At 38.6% G+C, this 25,185-nt stretch overlaps 1 protein-coding gene across 5 annotated transcripts in view; it reads left to right on the top strand.

Annotated features, from left to right (window-relative positions):
• Nucleotides 1-25,185, top strand: part of LOC105497495 (diaphanous related formin 2) — a 919,069-nt gene that overhangs the window by 560,243 nt on the left and 333,641 nt on the right. For all 5 annotated transcript variants that reach the window (XM_071089284.1, XM_071089283.1, XM_071089281.1 and 2 more), the window contains one exon: nt 7,560-7,685. In XM_071089284.1, coding sequence (XP_070945385.1) covers nt 7,560-7,685 — 126 coding nt within the window. The remainder of the gene's footprint in view (nt 1-7,559; nt 7,686-25,185) is intronic.

Here is a 25,185-nt window from a genome sequence, read left to right as displayed (position 1 = left end):
AATGTTTTGAATGAGGATCAGGCCACTATCATATATTTGCTTGAAGCCAGGGAAAAAGTATATGTATATTTTTCAAGTAGATAAATAAGATTTGTGAGGAAAGTTTCTCCTACATATAACTCAAGAGAGTACACTGAGCTTAAAAGGTTATTTATGGAGTACAAGGAAGAAAGCTGTAATAAAGAACCAGATAGCTATAATTTAATTTTTTAGTGTTATAATTCAGATTCAGTAATTCAGTAGCAGATGTAAAAAATGAAATGAGAGAAAAAAATTAAAGTGCTACCAGACTGACTAATCAGTCATTGAAAATGCCTCTAGTGGGAATTTACTCAGATAGAAAATGTTTGCACTGTCATTAAAGACTCCCTAATTTATATTAGTGAACTAATATAATGACAGGCACAAAAATATACCCTGAGGCTGAGGCTGTGCAAAGACAAGCATTTCTAACCCACTCTGGTACTTAAATATTCTTGGCACTCCAGGTACCCTCATCACCCTGCAACCTCTAGTAAAAATATTTATTTCTCTCTCTCTCTCTCTCTCTCTCTCTCTCTCACACACACACACACACACACACACACACACACGCACATGTACCCCCTACCTGAGAAATATTAGAAGTATTGTAGGCTAAGACCTAGTTAAATATTTAAATAATCATAACGTTAATTGATTCCCAACTCTTAAGATTGAGGCAAATGTGTTCAAGGCAATTAATGAGGCAGGTAAACACATATTAATTCTTTTCTAATACGTTTGGGTTTTTTTTTTTTTTTTTTGTCTGTTACCTTTTAGACAAGTCTAGAAAGCCAAAGTAATGAACTTTTAAATGCCAAGGAAATACAGACTATTGCATGGGTTTTAATTTCCAGAAATATTATTTAAATTTGGAACTTGCTAATAAATCTGATAAATTGGCTGTTGATTAGTGTAATTGTCACTAGTTCCCGAACCTAAAATTCCATGTATCCTGTAAAATCTAAACACAGAAAACAGAATCTAAGTTTAGTTCTCTTTATTAGAAAAAAGACCAATATTACGTTAAATTAGGCCATAGTAGGGGTAGCAGGTTGGAAATGTCTGCATTTTTTTTTCCCTTAGATTACATCTAAATTGTTGAATTCATGGTAGCATGTATACAATGGGAATGTGTATGTTGGAAGGCAGGGCGTAGGAAAGAGGATAGTGAAATATAAAATGAATATTTATGTACTAGGTATAATAATAAGTGCTTTATATTTATCAAATCGTTTAACCTAAATGACTACTCTTTAAGGAAGATATCATCATCATCATTTTGCAAATCAGGAAATGAAGGCCTAGAGAAGCTAAGTCGTTGACTTAAGATAACCTAGCTAGTAATACGTATGGCTGAGATTAGAACCTAGGTCTCTCTGATTCCTAAAACCATTCCTATCCCATCTAATTCTGCCACAGCTGCATATATAAGTAACATGACCTTGTGCCAATGAATGATAAAAGGTACAGATTTTATTTCAAGATGCTGGCCTTCCAGGCTCCAGAAATACTGCTTTGCATTTACGATGTCCTGAGATGACATTACTTATACCCCTCCTTAAGAGTAGTGCATACCTTATGGAATTTTTGTATTAGATGAGTTAATACATAACACTACTTAGAATAATATGTAGCATATAGTAAGTACTCACTCAATGTTGGTTATTACTTAAGAACTTAAGTAATGACTGATTCTTCCCCCCCCCCCCCCCGAGATGGAGTCTTGCTCTGTCGCCAGGCTGGAGTGCAGTAGTGCGATCTCAGCTCACTGTAACCTCTGCCTCCCGGGTTCAAGCAATTCTCCTGCCTCAGCCTCCCGAGTAGCTGGGACTACAGGTGCTCGCCACCGCGCCCTGCTAATTTTTTTGTATTTTTAGTAGAGATGGGGTTTCACTATGTTGGCCAGGATGGTCTCAATCTCCTGACCTCGTGATCTGCCCACCTCAGCCTCCCAAAGTGATGGGATTACAGGCATGAGCCACCACACCCAGCCAGTAATGACTAATTCTTATACCACAAAAGGACTAGTTGAAGGAACTGGGTATATATAGGCTGGGTAGATTAAGAATATTCAACTGATACATTTCTTGTAAAATAGGTAGTAGACTTGTTCAGTGCTGCTATGAGGCAAAATTAGGAGTAATAGATAGGAGTAAAGTAGGCTGATTTTCATTATGAGTAAATAAAAAAATTCTAATGATATCAACTGTCAACAATTGAATAAGGCACTTAGGATGTAGAGAATACTCTGTTTTGGATCTAATATATGCAACACCCTAGATTCACTGGACACTCCTTCTTTGCCATCTCCCACCTCCAAACCCAGGCTACTCATTTCTCAGCCATAGTGGGAAGTTAACACTGCTAGAAACAATTTCACCAATGAAAGAACAGGAGATGCTAAGGAGTCAGCGGTAAATGAATTGCTCACTGTCAACTCTAAGCAACTCTTTTTTTTTTTTTTCTTTTTGAGACAGAGTTTCACTCTGTCGCCCAGGCTGGAGTGCAGTGGCATGATCTCGGCTCACTGCAACCTCTGTCTCCCAAGTTCAAGTGATTTTCCTGCCTCAGCCTCCCGAGTATCTGGGATTACAGGCGGGCACCACCATGCCCAGCTAATTTTTTTGTATTTTGAGTAGAGACGGGGTTTCGCCATGTTGGCCATGCTGGTCTCAAACTCCTGACCTCAAATGATCCACCTGCCTCAGCCTCCCAAAGTGCTGAGATTACAGGAGTGAGCCAAGGCACCTGGCCTGTAAACAACTTTTCTAAGTTACATTTGTTTTATCTGGAGACCAGGACTGAGTAGATAATTTTTGGGTCCGGGTGCAAAATGAAATGTGGCACCCCACTGCAAAAATTATTAAGAATTTCAAAATGACAACAAAGTATTAAACAAAGTGCTGGGCCCTTTGCAGCATGGTTGCACAGGTTGTATATCCATGAAGTCACAGGTTGCATATCCATGAACCTGCACAGATTGCATATCTTTGAAGTCAGCCCTGATGGAGACAACCTGAGACACTAAACAACCAGCTTTTTTTTTTTTTTTTTTTTTGATTAAACTATGACAAGTTCTGGAATTTACCCTCTTGTATTTGCTGTCTTTCCCTCATGCCCGTTTCTCTGGGATTATATCCCGCTCACCCCAAAAAGGCCTTAACGAGTAAGCTCTAACTTAGGCTATGTTTTACAGGGACTTGGACTGTGATACTCTGTAACCTGAGTTTTTCAAATTTAAGACGCTGGTCCAAATCTCCTTTAATGTCACTTTTACCTCAAAGATAACATAATTCCCCCGATGGAAGGATAAACACTTTACATAACGACATTGTTTAATGCAGCCATAAATTTCTGTATAAGCTAGAATTCTCAGATTATTACATCTCCAATATTTAATTCTCTTTTGTTCAGGCATAATATGAATAATTCATTAGAGGGGAAGAACGGAAGAGCCTAATAAAGAAAGATGCCCTTTACTTTTTTAAACTTTTTCCCCTTTCCTCACGTTCCCATTTGTCTAAGCATCTCCCAAACCACCTCTATATATTGCTAGACAGATTTCAACTCCCTGCTCTCTTTCTCTACTTATATAATAATGGGTATGGTAACTTCAAATCATGATGATTATATCTAACCCCTCTCTCTGTACTTTCAGTTGTGGAAGTAGACATAAATTTAAATGTGAGCCAAAACTTCTTGAAATGTACATATTCATCTAATAAATATTTATTGAGTGATAAATACTGAGCACAGTGATAAGTACTGAGGGAAAAGCAAAAAATCAAATATAGATCTTACCATTAGACAGCTTGGAGTTTTATAAAGGAGACTGTTGTTTATGTATATGAGACAAAAAACAATTCTTATTCAAAGCAGAAGGTGATAGGTGGACGATCACTTGAACAAACAAAAAGTGCATATGAAATGGTAGAGAATTTGGAGTAGAGCTCTGGAGAGATTTATAGAGGACTAAAGATTATACATGTGAAATTGGGGAGGACAGATGTTCAGAAAAATACTGATTTATTCAGAATGCAACTTTAGGGTAAAAGCAATTTCCCTGAGTTAAAATATATTCTCACTTATTACTTGACATATGTAGACTGCTGTGTGCATAGCAGTTTGATTAGGCTAGTTTTGTATTGAATTATTAGAAGATGAAGTCATTATCATCATCATCATCCCCTTTTGACTAGTGCCATTACTATTGTGACCTAAACCTGGCCTTTGAGCACATTTTGTTTATTACAGAAAGTTAGCGTGAGTTTATTTCTAAGGTAAGGGAGGAAAAATAACTTCTCCTTTTCCCCATTTTAGGTTCATTGGCCACGGTCTTTATACCAAAAGGCAGATTAGCACAAGAAAAGAATGCAAATTTATTTAGGTTTTATATAACTTGGGAGGGGAGCATTCATAGGGAAATGAAGATCCAAAGAAACAGTTAAACCTGAGTGTTTTCTATAGTATATTTGATGAAGAATGGAGAGGTGTGGAAAAATATGATAGGGAGAAGAAAGAGTATGAGCTAAGTATAATAAACTGGGAGAAATTTAGCAAGAACTATTTGTTCAGATTTCTATGTCCCTTTGTCTTCAGAGATAAGGATGTTGGTTTCCTCAGGGTGCATATAGGCAAGTTAGCTCTCAGACCCGGCATGGTGGCTCACGCCTGTAATCCCACCACTTTGGGAGGCCGAGGCGGGTGGATCACGAGGTTACGAGATCGAGACCATCCTGGCCAACATGGTGAAACACTGTCTCTACTAAAAATACAAAAATTAGCTGGGCATGGTGGCACATGCCTGTAATCCTGGCTACTTGGGAGGCTGAGGCAGGAGAATCACTTGAACCAGGGAGTCGGAGGTTGCAGTGAGCCGAGATATAATGCCACTGCACTCCAGCCTGGCAACAGAGTGAGACTCTGTCTCCAAAAAAAAAAAATCTGTCACATGAGTTTTTGTTTTTTTCTTTGAGAGATAAGGATTAATCTGTATTGCCCAGGCTGGAGAAGAGTGGCACGATCATGACTCACTGCGGCCTCAACCTCCCAGGCTCAAGTGATCCTCTTAACTCAGCCTCTTAAGTAGCTGGGACTAGGCACATACCACCGCACCCACCTTATTTATTTATTTATTTATTTATTTATTTGAGGCAGGGTCTCACTCTGTCACCTAGGCAGGAATACAGTGATGCCATCATAACTCATTGCAGCTTCAGCTTTCTGCACTCAAGCAATCTTCCCACCTCATTTTCTTTTATTTTATTTTTCGTAGAGACAAGGTCTAACTATGTGGTTTAGTCTGGTCTCGAACTCCTGGGCCCATGTGATCCTCCTGCCTCATCCTCCCGAAGAGCTGGGATTACAGGTGTGAGCCACCACGTCCAGCCCAGCTTATTTTTATATTTTTTTGTACAGATGGGGTTTTGCCATATTGTCCAGACTGCCCTTGAGCTCCTGAGTTCAAGCAATCCATCCACCTTGGCCTCCACTAGTGCTGGGATTACAGATGTGAGCCCCCACACGGGGCCTACATGAAGGTCTTAAGACCTGCGCCCAGGAAAGATCAGATAGTCCTTCCTGCAGGTGTCATTTCTAAAAGTTCTTCAGCTTAAAATACTCAATATGCCAAGGTACCATATTTTTGGGTCATGTGCCCTGAACTTCACCATGTCCGTGTAACCTAACTAACATAAGTGACTGGTCAATGTTTTATCTTTTTTTTTTTTTTTTGAGACGGAATTTCATTCTTGCTCCCCAGGCTAGAGTGCAGTGGCAGGATCTTGGCTCACTGCAACCTCTGCCTCCTGGGTTTGAGCGATTCTTCTGCCTCAGCCTCTCGAGTGGCTGGGATTACAGGCACCCGCCACCAGGCCTGGTTAATTTTTTTGTTTGTTTGTTTTTTGTTTTTGGTAGAGACAGGGTTTCACCATGTTGGCCAGGCTGGCCTCAAACTCATGACCTCAGGTAATCCGCCCGCCTCAGCCTCCCAAAGTGCTGGGATTAGAGACGTGGGCCACCACACTTAGCCTGTCTTCACTTTTTCAATCAACCAAGTGGGAAAGGAGAAACCTTTTGAATAATTAGAATATAGCAGAGAAACCTAAGTGAAATAATTCAATTTTAAAATCAGAGAGAATTATTTCTTCCATAGCAAACTCATCCTTTAAATAAAGCAAGCAATGATTGGCGAACCATTAGCAAATTTTTGATAAAACTCTCTTCTGCAATAAAGAATAATTTCCAAGCTTGTCAGATCTAAACAAATGGAACTAAATTGGACAGAGCTGTTTAAACTGACAGATTAATAGAAAAAAAGTAGTCTTTAGTGTTGGTGTTTGATTTTTAGTCTCTTGAACTTCCATGTATATTTAAGGTGTTTTCTCCTCATTCAGTTATAAAGATGTGCCTGTCAACATGATGAATTTGTATCTGAACAGTTTGGCTGAAATTTGCCAAGGGGTTGATTTTGGCAGTCTCTTGAATTTTTCATTGTAATGCTGATATGTCTCTACGTAAGACTAACTTTGCTTAAAAATAAGAAAGAATCATAGTATTTTTCTATTTATGTTTCATGGTCCTTTAATGAAAATAACAGTATTTCAGAGGCCAGGATTTAAAAACCAATGTCACGGGCTATCTATCAAATTATAACACTTACCTCATCTTTGCAACCAGAATCTTGCCAAATGCTGTTGATATTGATAGAAGTGTTTTCATACATAATTGGCAGTTATGCAGCAATAGAGTATCTATAAAATAGTTGCAAGTTAAAAAAAAAATTACCCGGTAAAAAGACAGTCTCCTGACAGATCTGAAAAATGTGCTTGTATTTAGGAGCAGTTTGAATACAATACTTAAAATTATTACTTGTCAGTGAGAGAAAAAGGAAGGTGCAGAGAATGTTAGGGGTAATTACAGCAAATAATGATAGTGTTTGAGGGCAGGCTGAATCTTTGTGGGTATGTACGTTCATTTGTGTTTGCTGGGGTTTGCTCTAAATCATCTTTCTGTATCAACAGTTATTTTTCACTTCTCTTTGAAAAGTACTAGAGATGGGAACTTTTACCATAGATATTGGTTTATAAAAATCAGGATCTTTCTACAAAAGAAAAATATTTGATCCTTTTATATAATTTAACCTTAAATCATTTATAGAGCTAAGAACATGCATTAATAACATGTCTTTGAACCTTAGTTTTTCTTTAATCTTCAAATTAGATTTTAAAGAATGAAATATTAGGAATTCCATCAATAAATTTAAATTGAAATGGATTCATTTGAACTAATGGCTGAGTAAAATGGTGACATTCCCATATTAAACATGATGATTTGGTATATTATATTACACATTTTCATTTATTTCATGGAGAGTAGAATTTTTATGAGCAGTAATTCAGAAAAATGTGAGTTGACTTCATGGAACTATTTCCCACATTTTTTTAAAAAAAGACTTTAACTGATAATATCTCCTTTTAGATGTTTTGTGGAACACCTGGTAAAATATTCTAAATCTTTTGCACTTTGTTGTTTAGTTTCAGCTCAAATTCTCAAGAGCAACCTTGCATCAATGGAACAACAAATTGTTCATCTGGAACGTGACATCAAGAAATTCCCCCAAGCAGAAAATCAACACGATAAGTTTGTGGAAAAGATGACCATATCCTTTATTTATTTAAGCATTTTGTCTAGTTTTTAGTCTTGATGTCTGTCTGTCTACTAACTGTGTGGTTAGTTCTAGATTTGGTAGTCTTTTCACACCATCCGGATGAATTTGTGTATATGCTGTTTTTCTATTAGTAGCATAAATTTTGTTTCATGATGTTTTCAACCAGTAGGCAAGGGAACAATTAGATTTTTTTTAAATGCTATTTCTCAAAGAAGAATTCCATTTGAAAGCCCACAGGATATGCAAGGTAAGTCTTAAGAGGCTTGATGAAGCCTAAATGAAACAAAACAGAATATTCTTATATAACCAAATGTTTAAAGTAAATGATCAACAGAAGGTTTTTTTTGTCTGAGATTTTTTTTTGTGTGTGTATACATTTTCTGAGGGCATGTGTGCATTTTCAAGGACAATAAGAGGGTAACTAATATTACTAGACTGAAAGGACTGAAGAATAAATGGATACACGGTTGGATGGATAGACGAATTGATCAGTAGATGATATATTTACATAAATTATAGTAGATATCTGTATAACATTAAGCATTTCTTGTTAAATAAATATTTTTTGAAACTTCTAGTTTATAGCAGTATATTCATATAAATCATAAAAATATATAAAAGGAAAACTTGAGAAACAGCATTTAGCTTGAGTTGTTTAATGTTAAATCTGGTATCTAAAGATAAACTACATTAGAACTGATTTTTTTATAATTTTCTATTTTAGTTTTCAAAACTTAAAGCCATATCCTCCTCCTCTGGGTTTAAATAAATATCTTGAACTGCAGATTGATTCACCATTTTATATCTCTAGAGGGAATAAATACTGTAAATTCTTTATCTGATAATAAGTAAATTCCTTCAACAACTATTTGGCAGTCACCTTGTTTCAAGGTTAAAGCCTTTTTCTTTTCTGATATGCTTTACTTTTTGCCCAACTTGGAAGTCACAGTGCTGAACTTGAATTACTTAAGAATGGCAATTTAGATTTATGTAAAAAAAAATTTTAACTCTCAGTGTTTTGGTTCATTAATGAATACTGTGTTTTTTGTGGTCCTTTAGTGATTCTGAGTACCTTCATGAATACAAATATTGGCAACATAAGTTTGTGAGTGATTGGAGGCAGGGAATCCACAAAAATAACCTTGAGTTGCATTACTGGCCACGTTGGAATACTTAATATGAAGGTTTCACTTTATTGCTGATTACGTTTTTTTTTTCACATATGTTATATTGTCCTGTGCCTGGAAACACCACCTCCTTTTTCACCTTTCGATTTTGGTTCTTGCCTTATATTTGAATTTAATTCCTGATCCCCTTTTTCTTTTGAACATTTTCTTCTACTGTTGGCTTATAGCCACACAACAGCTTGCAACATTGAGTCTTTGTTGCTCATTTAGAAAAAGAAAAGTAATTTCAAACCCTCGTGAACTTGGCCTGGACTCCTTATTTTATTTCTCTCTTTATGCAGGTAATTAAGCACTTTAAAATGAAAATCCAGAGCCTTCTGTATCTGTATGTTACAGATGAATGGTTATTCTTCATTTAAGTGGCACTAAAGTGTGACTGTTTGTCCACAAGGGGATTGAAAACTGTATTAAAATGTATGGGGCTGTTACTTTGCATATCATATTCTTTAAAGAAACAAAATAAAGTACACAGCAATTTATTTCAGAGAAAAAATTTGAATATTGACTTGGGTTGGTTAAAAACTATGAATTAATGGATTATAATGATAAAACTGTGGTTCAAGTTATTCTTCCTTTGAAAGACTTCTTGGTCACCCATTGAGAGTTTCTGTCTTCTAGAAAGGGACAAACAAAATGCATAATCATTATATGTATGTATATGAGTTCTGGTGCCTACCTAATATATATATTTTTTACCCTCCTGGCAATGCTAAAAGAGAAAGATATTTGTGAGATACTTGATCCTGTTTTAAAAATAGAACCATGATTCCGTTTCTAGTATAGGATCCTTTGTACTCGATGATCTTTCCAATGTTTCCATCCAGTGCCAATACATTGCATTGCTTCAAGTCACTGACCCTTTAAATTGAATAATTAGGGGCACAAGTATGGGAGTAGTTTCCATGGAAAGTAACTTTAGCTACTTAAACAGTAATCTCTCTATGAGGACTGAGTTCACAAGCTGAAAAGCACTCATATGCCTTTGGACTTCAGAATAGCAACAGTTCTATAGTTAGCAGCAATGGCATGATGGCTTCAGGGCAACCGAATATGCAGGTTGAATCTTCAAATCTCCAAGTCAGTCTATGTCCTGGAGCACCCTATATTTACCCTTATTCTTTCCCAATTTTGATTGAACACTTACAATATGCTAGACATTGCCAGGCATGAAAATTGAACAGTACACAAGATGATAGAAAACCTGACCTCAGGCTGCTGACAGTCTGACATGTGTATGTTCTCTGTCTTGCTGTCCCCATGGGAGAGATTATGTATGGTTTGTTAATTACTATATGCCCACCACAATGCCTACCACCTAGCACAATGTAGGCACTCAGTAAATGTGTGTTGAATCACACAGTATTATAGCTAGAGACAATGAAGATCATCTAGTCCAAGCCCTTGCTTTTACTTAGCACTTCAAAATGATACTGTCAAACAGTGTTAGGCTGTGCTTATAGTTATAAAACTTTTCTTCATATAAATCTCACAAATGTGAGTATCATTGAATCACCTTTATAGAGCATGCTGTAAAGTATAATCAGTTTTAGGAGAGATCCACAGCTCCACAAGTAAATGTCAGAAAAAAATGGGCAAAAAACAAAAACAAACAAACAAACAAAAACCTTTCCAAGGCTATTTCTAGCCTGCTGGGGCCAATGGCTTTAGAAGGAAACTCATCACCTCTTTCTTCCTTTCTCTACCCAAAATTGGTTGCTTGTTCTGACTCAGAAAAAATTAGATGGTATGGGAGAGAAAAATCAATGTTTCTTGACCCATTCTAAGGTTCATGGCTGACACCCTATAATACAATATTAACAAGAGCAAAGCATACAAATTTATTTAATGTGAGTTTTATGTGACACAGAAACCTCCATAAATGAAGACTCAAAGAAACAAGGAAAAACCATGTATTTTATGGGCAGTTGTGCAGAAGTATTGTGTCAGGACGAGAGGTAGACAAAGCTCCTCAGACACTGAGTTAAAGAAGGAAGGGGTTTATTTGGCTGGGGGCATCGGCAAGACTCCTGTCTCAAGAGCCGAGCTCTCGAGTGAGCACTTCCTGTCCCTTTTAAGGGCTCACAACTCTAAGGGGGTACACGTGAGGCGGTCATGATCAATTGAGTAAGCAGGGGGTACGTGACTGGGGGCTGCGTGCACCGGTAATTAGATCAGAACAAAACAGGATAGGGATTTTCACAGTGCTTTTCTATTCAATGCCTGTAATCTATAGATAACATAACTGATTAGGTCAGGGGTCGATCTTTAACTACCAGTACCAGGGTGTGGCTCCGAGCTGTCTGCTTGTGGATTTCATTTCTGCCTTTTAGTTTTTACTTTTTCTTTCTTTGGAGGTAGAAAGTGGGCATAAGACAATATGAGGGATGGTCTCCTCCCTTAGTATGACTGGTGGATAAAAGGATATGATCTAATGGTAATAAGCTGGAGGGAACCCATCAAGACTGGTTCAGATTATTTTCTGTATCTCTATATGACAGTCTTCCCCCAGGTATGGGGAAAAGACGCCTGTCATGTGAAGGTCTTGTTTGTTTTTTTGGAGATGGAGTCTCACTCTGTAACCCAGGCTAGAGTACAGTGGCGTGATCCTGGCTCACTACAACCTCCACCTTCAGGGTTCAAGCGATTCTCCTGCCTCAGCCTCCCGAGTAGCTGGGAATACAGGCACATGCCACCATGCCCAGCTAATTTTGTATTTTTAGTAGAGAAGGGGTTTCACCGTGTTAGCCAGGCTGGTCTCAAACTCCTGACCTCAGGTGATCAGCCCGCCTCAGCCTCCCAAAGTGCTGGGATTACAGGCACGAGTCACTGCACCCAGCCTATGTGAAAGTCTTTGGTGGAGAATGGAAGAGCTTAAAAAGTGATCTTCCTAGGTTTTATGGCTTGTTTCAAGGGAGAGGAATTCTAGTTTCTTTGACTTGCTTCAGGAGGCAAAGGAAGGTAGGAAGGAGGGAGGGATAAGTTCAGAGACACCTTCTTGCTTCTGTGGTCCTCCTGGTATCCTTCAGCTCAAAGTATTCAGCATGCCAAGGTAGCATACTTCCAGATATTGTGCTCTGAACCCCAACGCTTTACTTTTTTTAAGAAGTCAAAGCATCATTTTTACTTATTAATCCTTGCTTTTTCTGTCAGAAAAGAAACCCATTCTTAAAAGAGGGCTTCTTAGACTTTTAAATATGTGTTGTGGTCCATTCTTAACATCTTAAACTATCTAAAAAAGCACGTCAACCACAGTGTTGACCTTACTGTTTATATCCAGTTGACAAATTCCTTACCACATTTACTCGCAGAGATTTTGTCAATGGTAGGGCTTTCTGTTGCCCAAAATCAGCTTAGCTTTTTGATTGACTGCTGGCTAAATCATTTCCCCAACCGGAGGACAGAGAGTGACTGAGCAGCAGGGGCACCATTAACACATTGACGAGAAGAGCTGACAGAATGTTAATGACATTAACACCCTGTCAACTAACTATCAACACCTGGGATTTCCTCATAGTATCAGGGAAGTCATTTGAAGTGGTTACAAATCAAGTTACTGAGGAGGCACATTATCCTTTCCAGATAATTCAAAACAGATTTGGGGTCTTCACTGCACTGCCATTATGTTAATTGTATTCCACCTTTATTTATTAAGAGAATAATTTTTAAGTAGATGAAAAAACTCACAGAACCACCAGTGACATTGATCACCTTTGAGAACATGCCAGTGACAGGTTTCAGGAAGATGATAATCCACACTTTGTAAAGCAAGTGTCATATAAAATTGACCAAACAAAAATGAAAGTAAAAATGACCCTCAAGAGCAAAGCTGTTTTTGTTTTGTTTTGTTTTGTTTTGTTTTTAATGAATGTAGTAATTCAGGTCATTTTCTGGCGCCTAAAGAAAAATTGAGAACTTCAGAGTAGGCTGGAGGGGGGAAGTTCTTCACCTCTGACTCTCTCCTTACCCTCACTGCCTGTTCCTCTCAAATGCAGAAAATTAGGAAGTTCAAAGCAAACATATTTTTATGAGACTGTTCAGAAAGAGGAGGGTACAGGATTTAAAAGGGGGCATGGTCAGTAATACAGATAATGCATACATTGAGAAGCAAATTGTTTTAGAAAGGGGGACCAGGTGCAGTGGCTTACGCCTGTAATCTCAGCACTTTGGGAGGCTGAGGCGGGTGGATCACCTGAGGTCAGGAGTTCAAGACCAGCCTGGCCAACATGGTAAAACCCCATCTGTACTAAAAAAACAAAATTAGCCAGGCGTGGTGGCACAAGCCTATAATCCCAGCTACTCAGGAGGCTAAGGCAGGAGAATCACTTGAACCTGGCAGGTGGAGGTTGCAATGAGCTGAGATTGCATCATTGCACTCCAGCCTGGGCGGCAAAAAGAGCAAAACCCCGAAAAAACAAAAAACAAAAAAAACAAGGGAAAAAGAGTGCTTTTTAAAAAAGAAAGATTCTTAGCATTCTTTGAAATATACTCTCTTGACAATGGTACTGGTCAATGGAATTTTTAGTTCAATTGAATTTAAATAGAAAGTATAATCATTTATGATAATAATAAAATAGGCCAGGCACAGTGGCTCACGCCTGTAATTCCAGCACTTTGGGAGGCCGAGGCGGGTGGATCACTAGGTCAGGAGTTCAAGACCAGCCTGGCCAACTGGTCAAACCCCATCTCTACTAAAACTACAAAAAACAATTAGCTGGGCATGGTGGTGCATGCCTGTAATCCCAGCTACTCAGGAGGCTGAGGCAGGAGAATCACTTGAACCCGGGCAGCAGAGGTTGCGGTGAGCTGAGATTGCACCATTGCACTCCAACCTGGGCAACAGAGTAAGACTCCGTCTCAAAATAAATAAATAAATAATAATAATAAAATAGTAATAATAGTAATAAACTTTTATGAAAGAAAATTAGAGCCAGAAAGAAGTTAAAGTGGTAAAGGCAAATTTCATTCAGGAACTATTGCAATAGGAGAGAGACCTTACTATACAATGAGGCTGCATTCTGATACGACAAAGGCAAGTGGGGGTTTATAGCCAAGAAGCAGGGTGGGAGTCAGGCAGTGGAACATTACTAGAAGTAGATATCAAAGATAAGGGGATTCCCCCTAAACCAACTTGATAGGATTCTTGCTGAAGGCAGGCAAGGGTAATAAGATATGAGGGGTGCAAGATGAGGAATTTGACCGTATATGAAGGGTGGAGGATTTTTGCTAAACTGACCCAGTGGGATTCTTGCTAAAACTGGACTGTCAGGGACAAGGACGGGGCCTAAGAATGAGGCCTAGTCAAAAAGAGGACTCAAGGCTGGGCACAGTGGCTCACACCTGTAATCCTAGCACTTTGGGAGGCCAAGGTGGGTGGATCACCTGAGGTCAGGAGTTCGAGACCAGCCTAGCCAACATGTTGAAACCCCATCTCTACTAAAAATATGAAAATTAGCCAGGTGTGGTGGCAGGCATCTGTAATCCCAGCTACTCGAGAGACTGAGCTAGGAGAATCACTTGAACCAAGGAGGCGGAGGTTGCAGTGAGCTGAGATCACACCATTGCACTCCAGCCTGGGCAACAAGAGCGAAACTCTGTCTCAAAAAAAAAAAGTACTCAGAGGAACCTGACTAAAATTTGGTTCAAGAGAGAGTCTTTGTCACTGTTTAGTGAATGTCATATGCCAGCCATTATGCTAGGAATATCTATATCTATATATATCTCTATATATTTTCCTAAGTGACCTCCAAAGAAATACTATGAGGTTGGTAGTATTACTTTGTTTTATTTTATTTATTTATTTATTTTTGAGACGGAGTCTTGCTTTTATCGCCCAGGCTGGAGAGCAGTGGCACAATCTCCGTTCACTGCAAGCTCCACCTCCCGGGTTCACGCCATCCTCCTGCCTCAGCCTCCCGAGTAGCTGGGACTACAGGTGCCCACCACCACACCTGGCTAATTTTTTTGTTGTATTTTTAGTAGAGACAGGGTTTCACCATGTTAGCCAGGATGGTCTCGATCTCCTGACCTTGTGATCCTCCTGTTTCGGCCTCCCAAAGTGCTGGGATTACAGGCGTGAGCCACCGTGCCCGGCCTATTTTATTTTATTTTATTTTATTTTATTTTATTTTATTTTTGAGATGGAATCTCACTCTATCGCCCAGGCTGGAATGCAGTGTCTCAATCCCAGGTTGAAGCGATTCTCCTACCTCAGCCTCCCAAGTAGCTGGGACTACAGGTGCACATCACACCTGACTAATTTTTGTATTTGTATTTTTAGTAGAGACGGGGTTTCACCGTATTGGCCAAGCTGGTCTCGAACTCCTGACCTTGTGATCCACCCGCTGCGGCCTCCCAAAGTGCTGGGATTACAGGCGTGAGCCACTGCGCCCAGCCTTAACTTTATTTTAAATGTGAGAAAATTGAGGCTATAGAGGTTCAACCATGTGCAGGAGATCACATAGGTAATATGTGTGGTTCATGAGGGTCAGAATTCCAATTTTGGTCTTTCTGACATTAAACCTTGTGCTTCTAACCGGTATTGTGCTGCCTCCGAGGTTAGACCTGTTTGAAAATCTGAGATAAGTTCTACATTTGTTCCCTGTGAAACTTTTTTTGCTTCCTTTTCAATCTCTCTCAAATGGGAAAAAAAATGTTCTTTTTGAAAGGATTGTAAACTGATTTAAAAATTAGCTGCTCACAGGCCGGGCGCGGTGGCTTATGCCTGTAATCCCAGCACTTTGGGAGGCCGAGGCAGGTGGATCACGAGGTCAGGAGATCGAGGCCATCCTGGCTAACACCGTGAAACCCCGTCTCTACTAAAATATACAAAACAAAATTAGCCGCGCGTGGTGGCAGGCACTTGTAGTCCCAGCTACTCAGGAGGCTGAGGCAGGAGAATGGCGTGAACCCGGGAGGCGGAGCTTGCAGTGAGCCGAGATTGTGCCACTGCACTCCAGCCTGGGTGACAGAGTGAGACTCCGTCTCAACAACAACAAAAAAAATTAGCTGCTCACTTACACCATCTCCTCCAGAAAGCCTTCCCTAATCATAGCAATCAAAATTAATTTCCCTGTTCCCTGTATTTTTATAACATTTTAATACTTTGATTATTGTACTTGCTGGTTTGTCTATACTCTGTTCATGTACTTACCTGTTGTGCATACTGGTTTATGTACTCTTTTCTGATACAGATTCTGGTTCATATTTTGAGTACTTTACAACAAGCCTATAACAATGCTTTATAGAAAGTCAAGTGCTTAATAAATGTTTATTTAAATAGGTTAGAGTTTATTATATAATAATTAATATACAACTTAACATTATGGCCAGTAAACAGAACATTAGCTTGTTTTTCTGGCGTAGCCTCAGTTTAACAGAAGAAAGGAGTCTAACATGTTTCAAATGTTATTCTTTTATCATGTCTTGATTTAAAATGCAGCTATTGAAAATTATGTCTTAACAAATTCTAAGATAGAAATCTAAGAATTTAGATGTCTTAACGAATTCTAAGAACCTGTCTGAATGGAGCATATTTTTAAGGGTCTGTTAGCACAAAAATTTTCTCTTTGAAGAGTTTTGCTTGCTTGAAATTCAGCCTGAAATTACATAGACTATGAGCTACATTTTTCAAACTTTGTTCAGGGAATTGATAGACATTTGGTGCATGATGCTAATGGTGAGAAGAGAATATATTGCTCAGTTAAAGGATGCATAAACCCTTTCAGGCCACAAGAGACTCATCCAGGAAATCATCTTTTTCAGAACATAAAACGGAACTTAATTTGTCTGAAAGAGTTAATGTACCCTCAGCCTGACAAATTCTAATCGCTCTCACCAGAAGCTAAGTTCTAAAAGATGTAAAAACCTTTCTATAGGATTTATTCATATTGAGTAGAAATAATACAAAAAAGAAGCTTGAAAGAATAAATTACCCAATATGAATATGGTTTTTTGTTTGCATATGCACATAAAGAACATGTAGCATATGCACATGTCTATTCATAGATATAAAGCCATTTTGCTCTTTATAAGATTATAAATTGGATATCATACCAATGAATCTGTGAATTTGTTTTCTTTGCTTTTGTTTAAAATCTGGTAAAACTTCTCAATTATGAAGGCCACACGTGGTATGTTAAGCATACATAGTTTACATGTAGGTAATAATAGTGATGTTAGTATAATTCCTCAAGTAATGTACTCTGGTGCAAAATCTCAATCATGTACTGTTTTCATGATGCAGAAAAATATATCAGTATCTTTTTGTATAATAAAAGTCTGTTTACTTATTTCTAGTTAGGATGTGTTTCACATATAGCTTATGAAAATTAAGGCAAGTAAACTTGGCTTTTCATTCAATATTCCCTGTTCTTTTCTTCTGTTTTATTTGTTTGTTTGTTTATTTGAGATGGACATTCGTTCTGTCACCCAGGCTGGAGTGCAGTGGTGCCATGTCGGCTCACTGCAACCTCTGCCTCCAGGGTTCAAGTGATTCTCCTGCCTCAGCCTCCCGAGTAGCTGGGACTACAGGCACGTGCCACCATGCCTGGCTAATTTTTGTATTTTTAGTAGAGATGGGGTTTCACCATATTAGCCAGGCTGGTCTCGATCCTCCCGCCTCAGCCTCCCAAAGTGTTGGGATTACAGGCATGAGCCACCACACCTGGCCTTTCTTCTGGTTTTAAATTGCTTTACGAGATGAAGACTAAAAAAAAAAAATTACAAGAAAGTATATGAAATCATTGTTTAATAATCATGTAATCATGCTCTCTTTTATGTTGCAAATGTAAGATAGGATAATAATGTAGTACATTGTCTGAATTAATTAATGAAGTGAGGAATGGAAAAAATATATGACATTACTGAAAATTATCTAATTGAATTTTGATAATAGGATTGCATATATACTATATATACCTAGTAAGACCTATATTTATAGAACTGTAATCAATTTGAGAGGATCGTATCTCAGCTACTTATTTAAGGCTAAGGGATTCACTAATGGCAAGAATGGAAAAATCAATGAAAAATTTAAAAAGGCATTATAGACAAGCTTTGCAGAAATCATCAGTGAGGAGAATAGGACCTAGTCACAAACTGATGTTGGCTGAGGAGACAAAGGGCATGAGTAACTGAGTTGACAATGGTTCTGACAGGTAACGGTAACAACCCTCTTTACCTTATCAAAAGCAAATATCTAGTAAGTGGCTTTTCATATCTGCTAAGACATTATCAAATTTGTGCACAGCAACTCTGTTCAATTACTGATCTCTAGATGCCTTTATCATAGGCCTGACTCAGAACCTATATATAAAAGTACTTTCAAACTTTAATGTTCTTTCAGATGCCAAGTATTTTACTTAATCCATGTGAATGAAAAGATATTTGGACTGGGTATCCATTGAGTTAAGCTCTGGCCATGATATTTGTGATCTTAGGAAAGACTGTTTACCCAGTCATAAAATTGAAAAAATAATACTTGGCTTGCCTACTTCACATAAATTGTTATTAAAATTAGGTAGAATAGAGTGACTTTTAACATGCTTTGCAAAATGGAAAATGCTTTGTAAAACAGAATAACCATTTATTTATTTATTTATTTATTTTTATTTTTTTGAGACGGAGTCTCGCTCTGTCGCCCAGGCTGGAGTGCAGTGGCCGGATCTCAGCTCACTGCAAGCTCCGCCTCCCGGGTTTAGGCCATTCTCCTGCCTCAGCCTCCCGAGTAGCTGGGACTACAGGCACCCGCCACCTCGCCCGGCTAGTTTTTTGTATTTTTTAGTAGAGACAGGGTTTCACCGTGTTAGCCAGGATGGTCTCAATCTCCTGACCTCGTGATCCGCCCGTCTCGGCCTCCCAAAGTGCTGGGATTACAGGCTTGAGCCACCACGCCCGGCAGAATAACCATTTAAAACTGTCATTTATGTATCATTCTCCCCTAAACCGTACAGATAGGAAATAATTCTATCCCCCAAGGAAAATGTTATTTGTTAAAAAAAGAAAGAAAAAAGGTCTCTTTTTTCCAATTTCATTTTATCTAACTTTTAAAACATTTTTAAGTTCTAGCTAACTTTGCTTTTTGTATGTAGACCAATAAAGGGTACATTTTTCAAAATGTAGTGAATGCTTGTAGAGTAAGCAGGATGCTAACACCTCATTATTCAAGGAATATCCAGATGTTCAGTGTTAAACTTTGATTCCTTACTTTTTTCACTTTGGTAGGAAAGAGGAAGATGGAGCAATAGAGTTTGAAAATTCTTGCGTACTCTATGAATGATGACATTCTATATGCTATGACCACTATAAAACAAGATTAAGGGGCCAGGCGCAGTGGCTCATGCCTGTAATCCCAGCACTTTGGGAGGCTAAGGTGGGTGGATCACATGAGGTCAGGAGTTCGAGACCAGCCTGGCCAAGATGGTGAAACCCCGTCTCTACTAAAAATACAAAAATTAGCCAGGCGTGGTGGCCTGCACCTGTAGTCCCAGCTACTCGGGAGGCTGAGGCAGGAGAACCGCTTGACCCCGGAGGTGGAGGTTGCAGTGAGCTGAGATTATGCCGCTGCACTCTAGCCTGGGAGACAGAGCAAGGCTCCGCCTCAAAAAAACTGATAATAAGATTAAGATATGTTTCCTGTTTTCAAGGAAGAATGTATTCAAAGAGGTAAAACTGACAGAAGATAGCAATAAACAATACAATGTGATTTAATTGCTGAGTATAATGGAGACTAAAAATGCAATAGACATTTTCGATATTCCTTACCATCTTCCCAAAATATTTTTGGCCAGAGAGACAGCATTCTGGCTTTGGCCACGATTGGGAATGAACGTTGCAACTTTATTATTTTGTTGGAAATGTATTCTCACTCCAACCAAGAGACCCAAATGAAAAGTTAAAGATGGAAATGCATTCCGAAGCCAAATGGCAACAACTTATATATTATCCTTTATTTTGAATTAACCATCTCTCTTAACATGGATAATTAAGAAAGAACTGTGTATACCAACGATTTCTCTAGGTTCCCAAATAAGTTTATTTCCATGTTTTTATCTATCCAGCATATATTAATTAAGTAGCTACTGCAGTTCCTAATACTATGCTAGATGCCATGGAACTGAAGCATTAAAATGAAGTACAAAGTATTCTCTTGGCTCTAAAGGAGCTTAACGTTTAGCTAAGTCCATCCATATGAGAAATCTGTGGCTAAAAGGATGATGTTTAATAAAATGTATATGGCACTGTTATAAATGCATTAAGAGTTAACAATGCAGGGGACATTGTGGTGTCATGCAGCTTCATGGAGGAGGTGGCTTTCAACTCCTAATGAAATGTAAGCTCACTGTATGCACAAGTTTACGATGTTGGTTTTGTGGTGATCGTCTTTTCTACTCCCAGTGCCTGGCACTTCGTAGGGCTCAAACATGTCTGGTGAATGAAATAATGCATGATTTGCCTTTTACAGACATTTAACTTTAAGGTCATAGTTACAAAATATTTTGCTATGTCTTCTCATAGGTCATCCAAAATGTGATTCTGGTTAACTTTGAAATTCGTTTAATGTCCTTATTTAAACAAGCACAAACCCCTCACTAATTATGTCTGTATTAGATTAACGTGTAACGCTATTTTGCATTCCAGGAAATTGCCTAAATTGAAAAGTTCTAGGATTAGGTTAAAGAGGAATTCAGAATTTAAGATTTGAAATGAACAGTCAACAATAGGCATTAGAGACCTTTGAACATTTAAAAACAGGATTTTTTGGCCGGGCGTGGTGCCTCATGCCTGTAATCCCAGCACTTTGGGAGGCCGAGGCAGACAGATCACGAAGTCAGGAGATCGAGACCATTCTGGCTAACACAGTGAAACCCCCGTCTCTACTGAAAATACAAAAAATTAGCCGGGCGTGGTGGCGAGCGCCTGTAGTCCCAGCTACAAGGGAGGCTAAGGCAGGAGAATGGCGTGGACTCTGGAGGCGGAGCTTGCAGTGAGCCGAGATTGTGCCACTGCACTCCAACCTGGGTGACAGAGCAAGACTCCGTCTCAAAAACAAACAAACAAACAAACAAAAAAACCAGGATTTTTTTCTTTTTAATGGAGTTTTGCTCTTGTTGCCCAAGCTGTAGTACAATGGCATCATCTCGGCTCACCGCAACCTCCACCTCCTGGGTTCAAGCCATTCTCCTGCCTCAGCCTCCCAAGTAGCTGGGATTACAGGCATGCACTACCATGCCTAGCTAATTTTGTATTTTTAGTAGAGACAGGGTTTCTCTATGTTGGTCAGGCTGGTCTCGGACTCCTGACCTCAGGTGATCCACCTGCCTCAGCCTCCCAAAGTGCTGGGATTACAGGCATGAGCCATCATGCCCAGCCAGGATTTTTATATTACTATGTTTTGTCAGTGATCCCCATATTATTGGGTTAAATAGCTTAAATTCACAGAGTGTATTAAAAATAATTAATTGTAATAGGCATTGAGATGCCATATGATGGCACATATGTGTTAGGTCATCCAACATATCTGCCTAAACTTTCAGATATCAGAACATAATTCACACAGGGTTTGCCTTCTGCTCTTTATTATAGCTCCCTTTCCCCACACATATATTTAGGTATTCTATAATGCCAGAATTTGCCTTGTGTACAAAGCATTAAGACTGTGAGGTATACAAAAATGAGTAAAACATGGACTTTTCATTTCAGAAACAAGTAAATTAGAAAACAATCAACACCATACCCAAGTGATTATAAGACGACACGGGTATGATAAATGCCATATACATGATGGTAATTTCATTCTATAAAATAATGAAACCTAGGATATCAATAGAGGTTTTCTGTCTGTATTGAGTGTTCACATACATTGTCTTAGAAGTTCAGAGCAGTGGAAGGAAGAGCACTTCTGACTGAAGATTTGGGGGAAAGTTTTATGGAGAGTTACAGTCCAGACACTGAGACTCAGGGTCAATAAAGATAATAAATGTAGGCCGGGTGTGATGGCTCACATCTGTAATCCCAGCACTTAGGGTGGCCAAGGCAGGCAAATCACCTGAGGTCAGGAGTTCGAGACCAGCCTGGTCAACATGGTGAAAACCCGTCTCTACTAAAAATACAAAAATTACCCAGGCATGGTGGCACATGCCTGTAGTCCCAGCTACTCAAGAGGCTGAGGCAGGAGAATCACTGGAACCCAGGAGACGGAAGTTGCAGTGAGCCAAGATCCTGCCACTGCAATCCAGCCTGTGTGATAGCATGGGACTGTGTCTCAAAGAAAAAATCAAAAATCTGTGAAAACATCAAGTAGAACTCTTTGGCTGGAAGTAGTGACAGCTGTTACTAAGAAAGAGGGTAAAATCAAGTTCTAAATAATTAAGAATATTGGTCTAAGGAGTTTGAACAGTATTTGGTGGGTTGTAAATTGTTGAAAGGCAAGAAACTCTCGTTCCCTCTTCTTGCTTCCAGCCACCACATGGTATTTGCCTGAGAGTGATACTTGCTACCTGCCAACTACTGATCCAAGTAAGTACTAAAGTTAGAATTGTTTCCAGTATTAGAAAGGTATGTGTGTGCACCCGCACTCGTGTGTCTGACAGGGCAAATGGATATTTGTCTTCAATAATGCATTCAACTGTTCTGTAGTTGAATTTGTAATACAGTTATAGCAACTTGCATTTATATAGTGTTTTAAAGCTTGAAAAGCTCTTTTATCTTCTCATGTCTAACCCTAAATGTTCTGTAGCAAAAATTATCATATTAAGTTTTTTTTGTTTGTTTTTTGTTTGTTTGAGACGGAGTCTCGCTCTGTCATCCAGGCTGGAGTGCAGTGGAGTGGTCTCAGCTCACTGCAACCTCTGCCTCTGGGGTTCAAGCAGTTCTCCCTGCCTCAGCCTCCCAGATAACTGGGATTACAGGCACCCGTCACCACTCGCAGCTAATTTTTGTATTTTTAGTAGAGATGGGGTTTCACCATGTTGGCCAGGCTGGTCTGGAACTCCTGACCTCAGGTGATCGCCCGCCTTAGCCTCCCAAAATGCTGGGATTACAGGCCTGAGCCACCACACCTGGCCACATATTAAGTTTTGTACCTACTTGATGTTGTTGAGGATTCATCCATTTCACAAATACTCACTGATTGATTCGTCACTGTGTGCCAGGCACTGTGTCAGATACTTGGAACACAGTGGTGAACAAAAAAGATACAATGCTTACTGTCAAGGAGAGTTTAGTTTGCTAAAAGAGATAGACATTCAGCAACTACACAAGCAACCATGGCAGGTGATAAGGAAGAGATTTATAATGCCTTGCCAGTCAACAACCTAGTTACGAGGACTGCCCTCCAGAGAGAATAATACCTGAGCTGAGATCTGAAAGATGAATAAGAATTAATTTGGGGAAAAGGTGAAGAGGAATCTTTACCGCAGCCTGTTTATCTACAGGTGTTTCAAATGTTTGACAATTTGGTACCTTGATTAGTTTCTTGTTTATGGTCTTACTGGATTTACAATCCTAGTGGAGTTTTAAAGTTGGAGTTAGAAATCTCTCAAATTGAGCCAAATCCTGAGGACATTTTATGTTTTAAAAACTCTGTTAACTTTTCTCCCCCAAAAGTTGCTTTTTTACTATTGGCTAGGAATTGAGTATGGATATTTTTGAAAAGCTATGTCAGATTCTGTGGAAAACCTAAAGCTCTATGAACCTTGTGGGAGCTGGAATTTTTCAGCTAAGAGGTTCGGATAGATTTAGGTATTTATCCAAACCGAACTTTTAAACCACCAGAGATTTGTCCATTACTAGTTTACATAGAGCTTAACTACAGTGGTTTCCTCTTTCAACATTTACTTTTTTTATTTAAACAGCTTAATCGAGAGCTATAAAAACACTGGATCAGTCTTTTCAAATAAAAATGAAATGCAGCTGCCATGGGTTAGTCTTATAGAAGAAACCCTTCTGCCTGTAGGCAGTTTAGGTGTTAAAATGATGGCTTTTTAAATACCAAAAGATCTAGTTTTTGATTGCGAGGCCATATCTTTGAATTATTAGTTTATGAAAACCTGGCATATCTTTGAATTATAAGTTTATAAAAACCTGGCAATTCTTTTGATTTTAGTTACGTGTGCACGCGCGTGTGTGTGCACGTGCGTGTGCATGTGTGTGAAATACCAAGAGTCATGAGATTTACATTATTGGCTTGTTAATTGAGGAAAGAATTCCATAATTGTTTTAACTCAATCACACTGCACAAGGGACATTTTGCCTATTTGTTTTTCTGCACATATTTTATACGTCATTGTTTATGTTTGCTTAAAATGCCAAAATGTGCTTAAGTTACTAATACTAATATTTATCCAAAACTCTGGACTTACAACTGATTCTTCATTGTTTGCTTTTGTAAGTCATTGCTTTGCATTAACTCTTAATGTTATTGGGAATAAGGTGTTTTAATACTCATGTCCTTTAGAGGAAATAAAAACATCAACTTTCTTTTTTTATTTTTTGTTTTGTTTTTATTTTTAGATATGAGGTATTGATATGTTGACCAGGCTGCTCTCTAACTTCTGACCTCAAGCAATCCTCCCATCTTGGCCTCCCAAAGTGCTGGGATTACAGGTGTGAGCCACCATGCCTGGCCTCAACTTTCAGTAAATTAACCTGGAACACAGAAAGTCAGAGAAATGAAATAATAATTCCAAGTTATGTAAATAAGTACATTTATGTACAAAGGGATTGTATTAGGTGATCTTGAGCATCACTTTCAGCTCTAAAAAGTTCTTATATTGCCAAAGCTAGGTAGTGCATTCATCCTTGTTCTGCTCAAACATTAAATGCTTAAATGTTGAATTAATTTCCTCTCTGATTCATCACACCAGTATTGATATTATAATATTGTGACATTCCTACTAGTCACAAATTCATCTATTCATTCAACAAATATTTATCAAAAAAAATTCATCAGACGTCTACAATGTGCCAAGCCCTGTTTTTTTTTTTCCAGTGGAGATTCAGTGATGAGAAACTGAAATTTAAAAAAAAAAAAAAAAAAAAAAGGCCTTTGGCATATACTCTCTAGTGTTGTAGAGCGTCAAAAAAAAAAAAAATGTAGTATGATATCAGACAGTGATAAGGAAAATAAAGGTGAGTAAAAGAATTCATTAAAGAATGATAGTGACACTTATTTTTAAAGTTGGCCAGGGCAGGACCCCTCCAAGGGAGTAACATTTAGGCAGATATTTGAATCAAGTGAGATGATTTGCATGAGTAACCGAGGGAGCTTTCCATGAAGAGGGAACAACTAGTGCAGAGGCTTTAAGG

This window comes from Macaca nemestrina, chromosome X, assembly GCF_043159975.1.
Source record: "Macaca nemestrina isolate mMacNem1 chromosome X, mMacNem.hap1, whole genome shotgun sequence".
NCBI lineage: Eukaryota > Metazoa > Chordata > Mammalia > Primates > Cercopithecidae > Macaca > Macaca nemestrina.
Note: the sequence above shows the minus strand (reverse complement) of the source record. Positions and strands in the feature narration are given on the sequence as shown.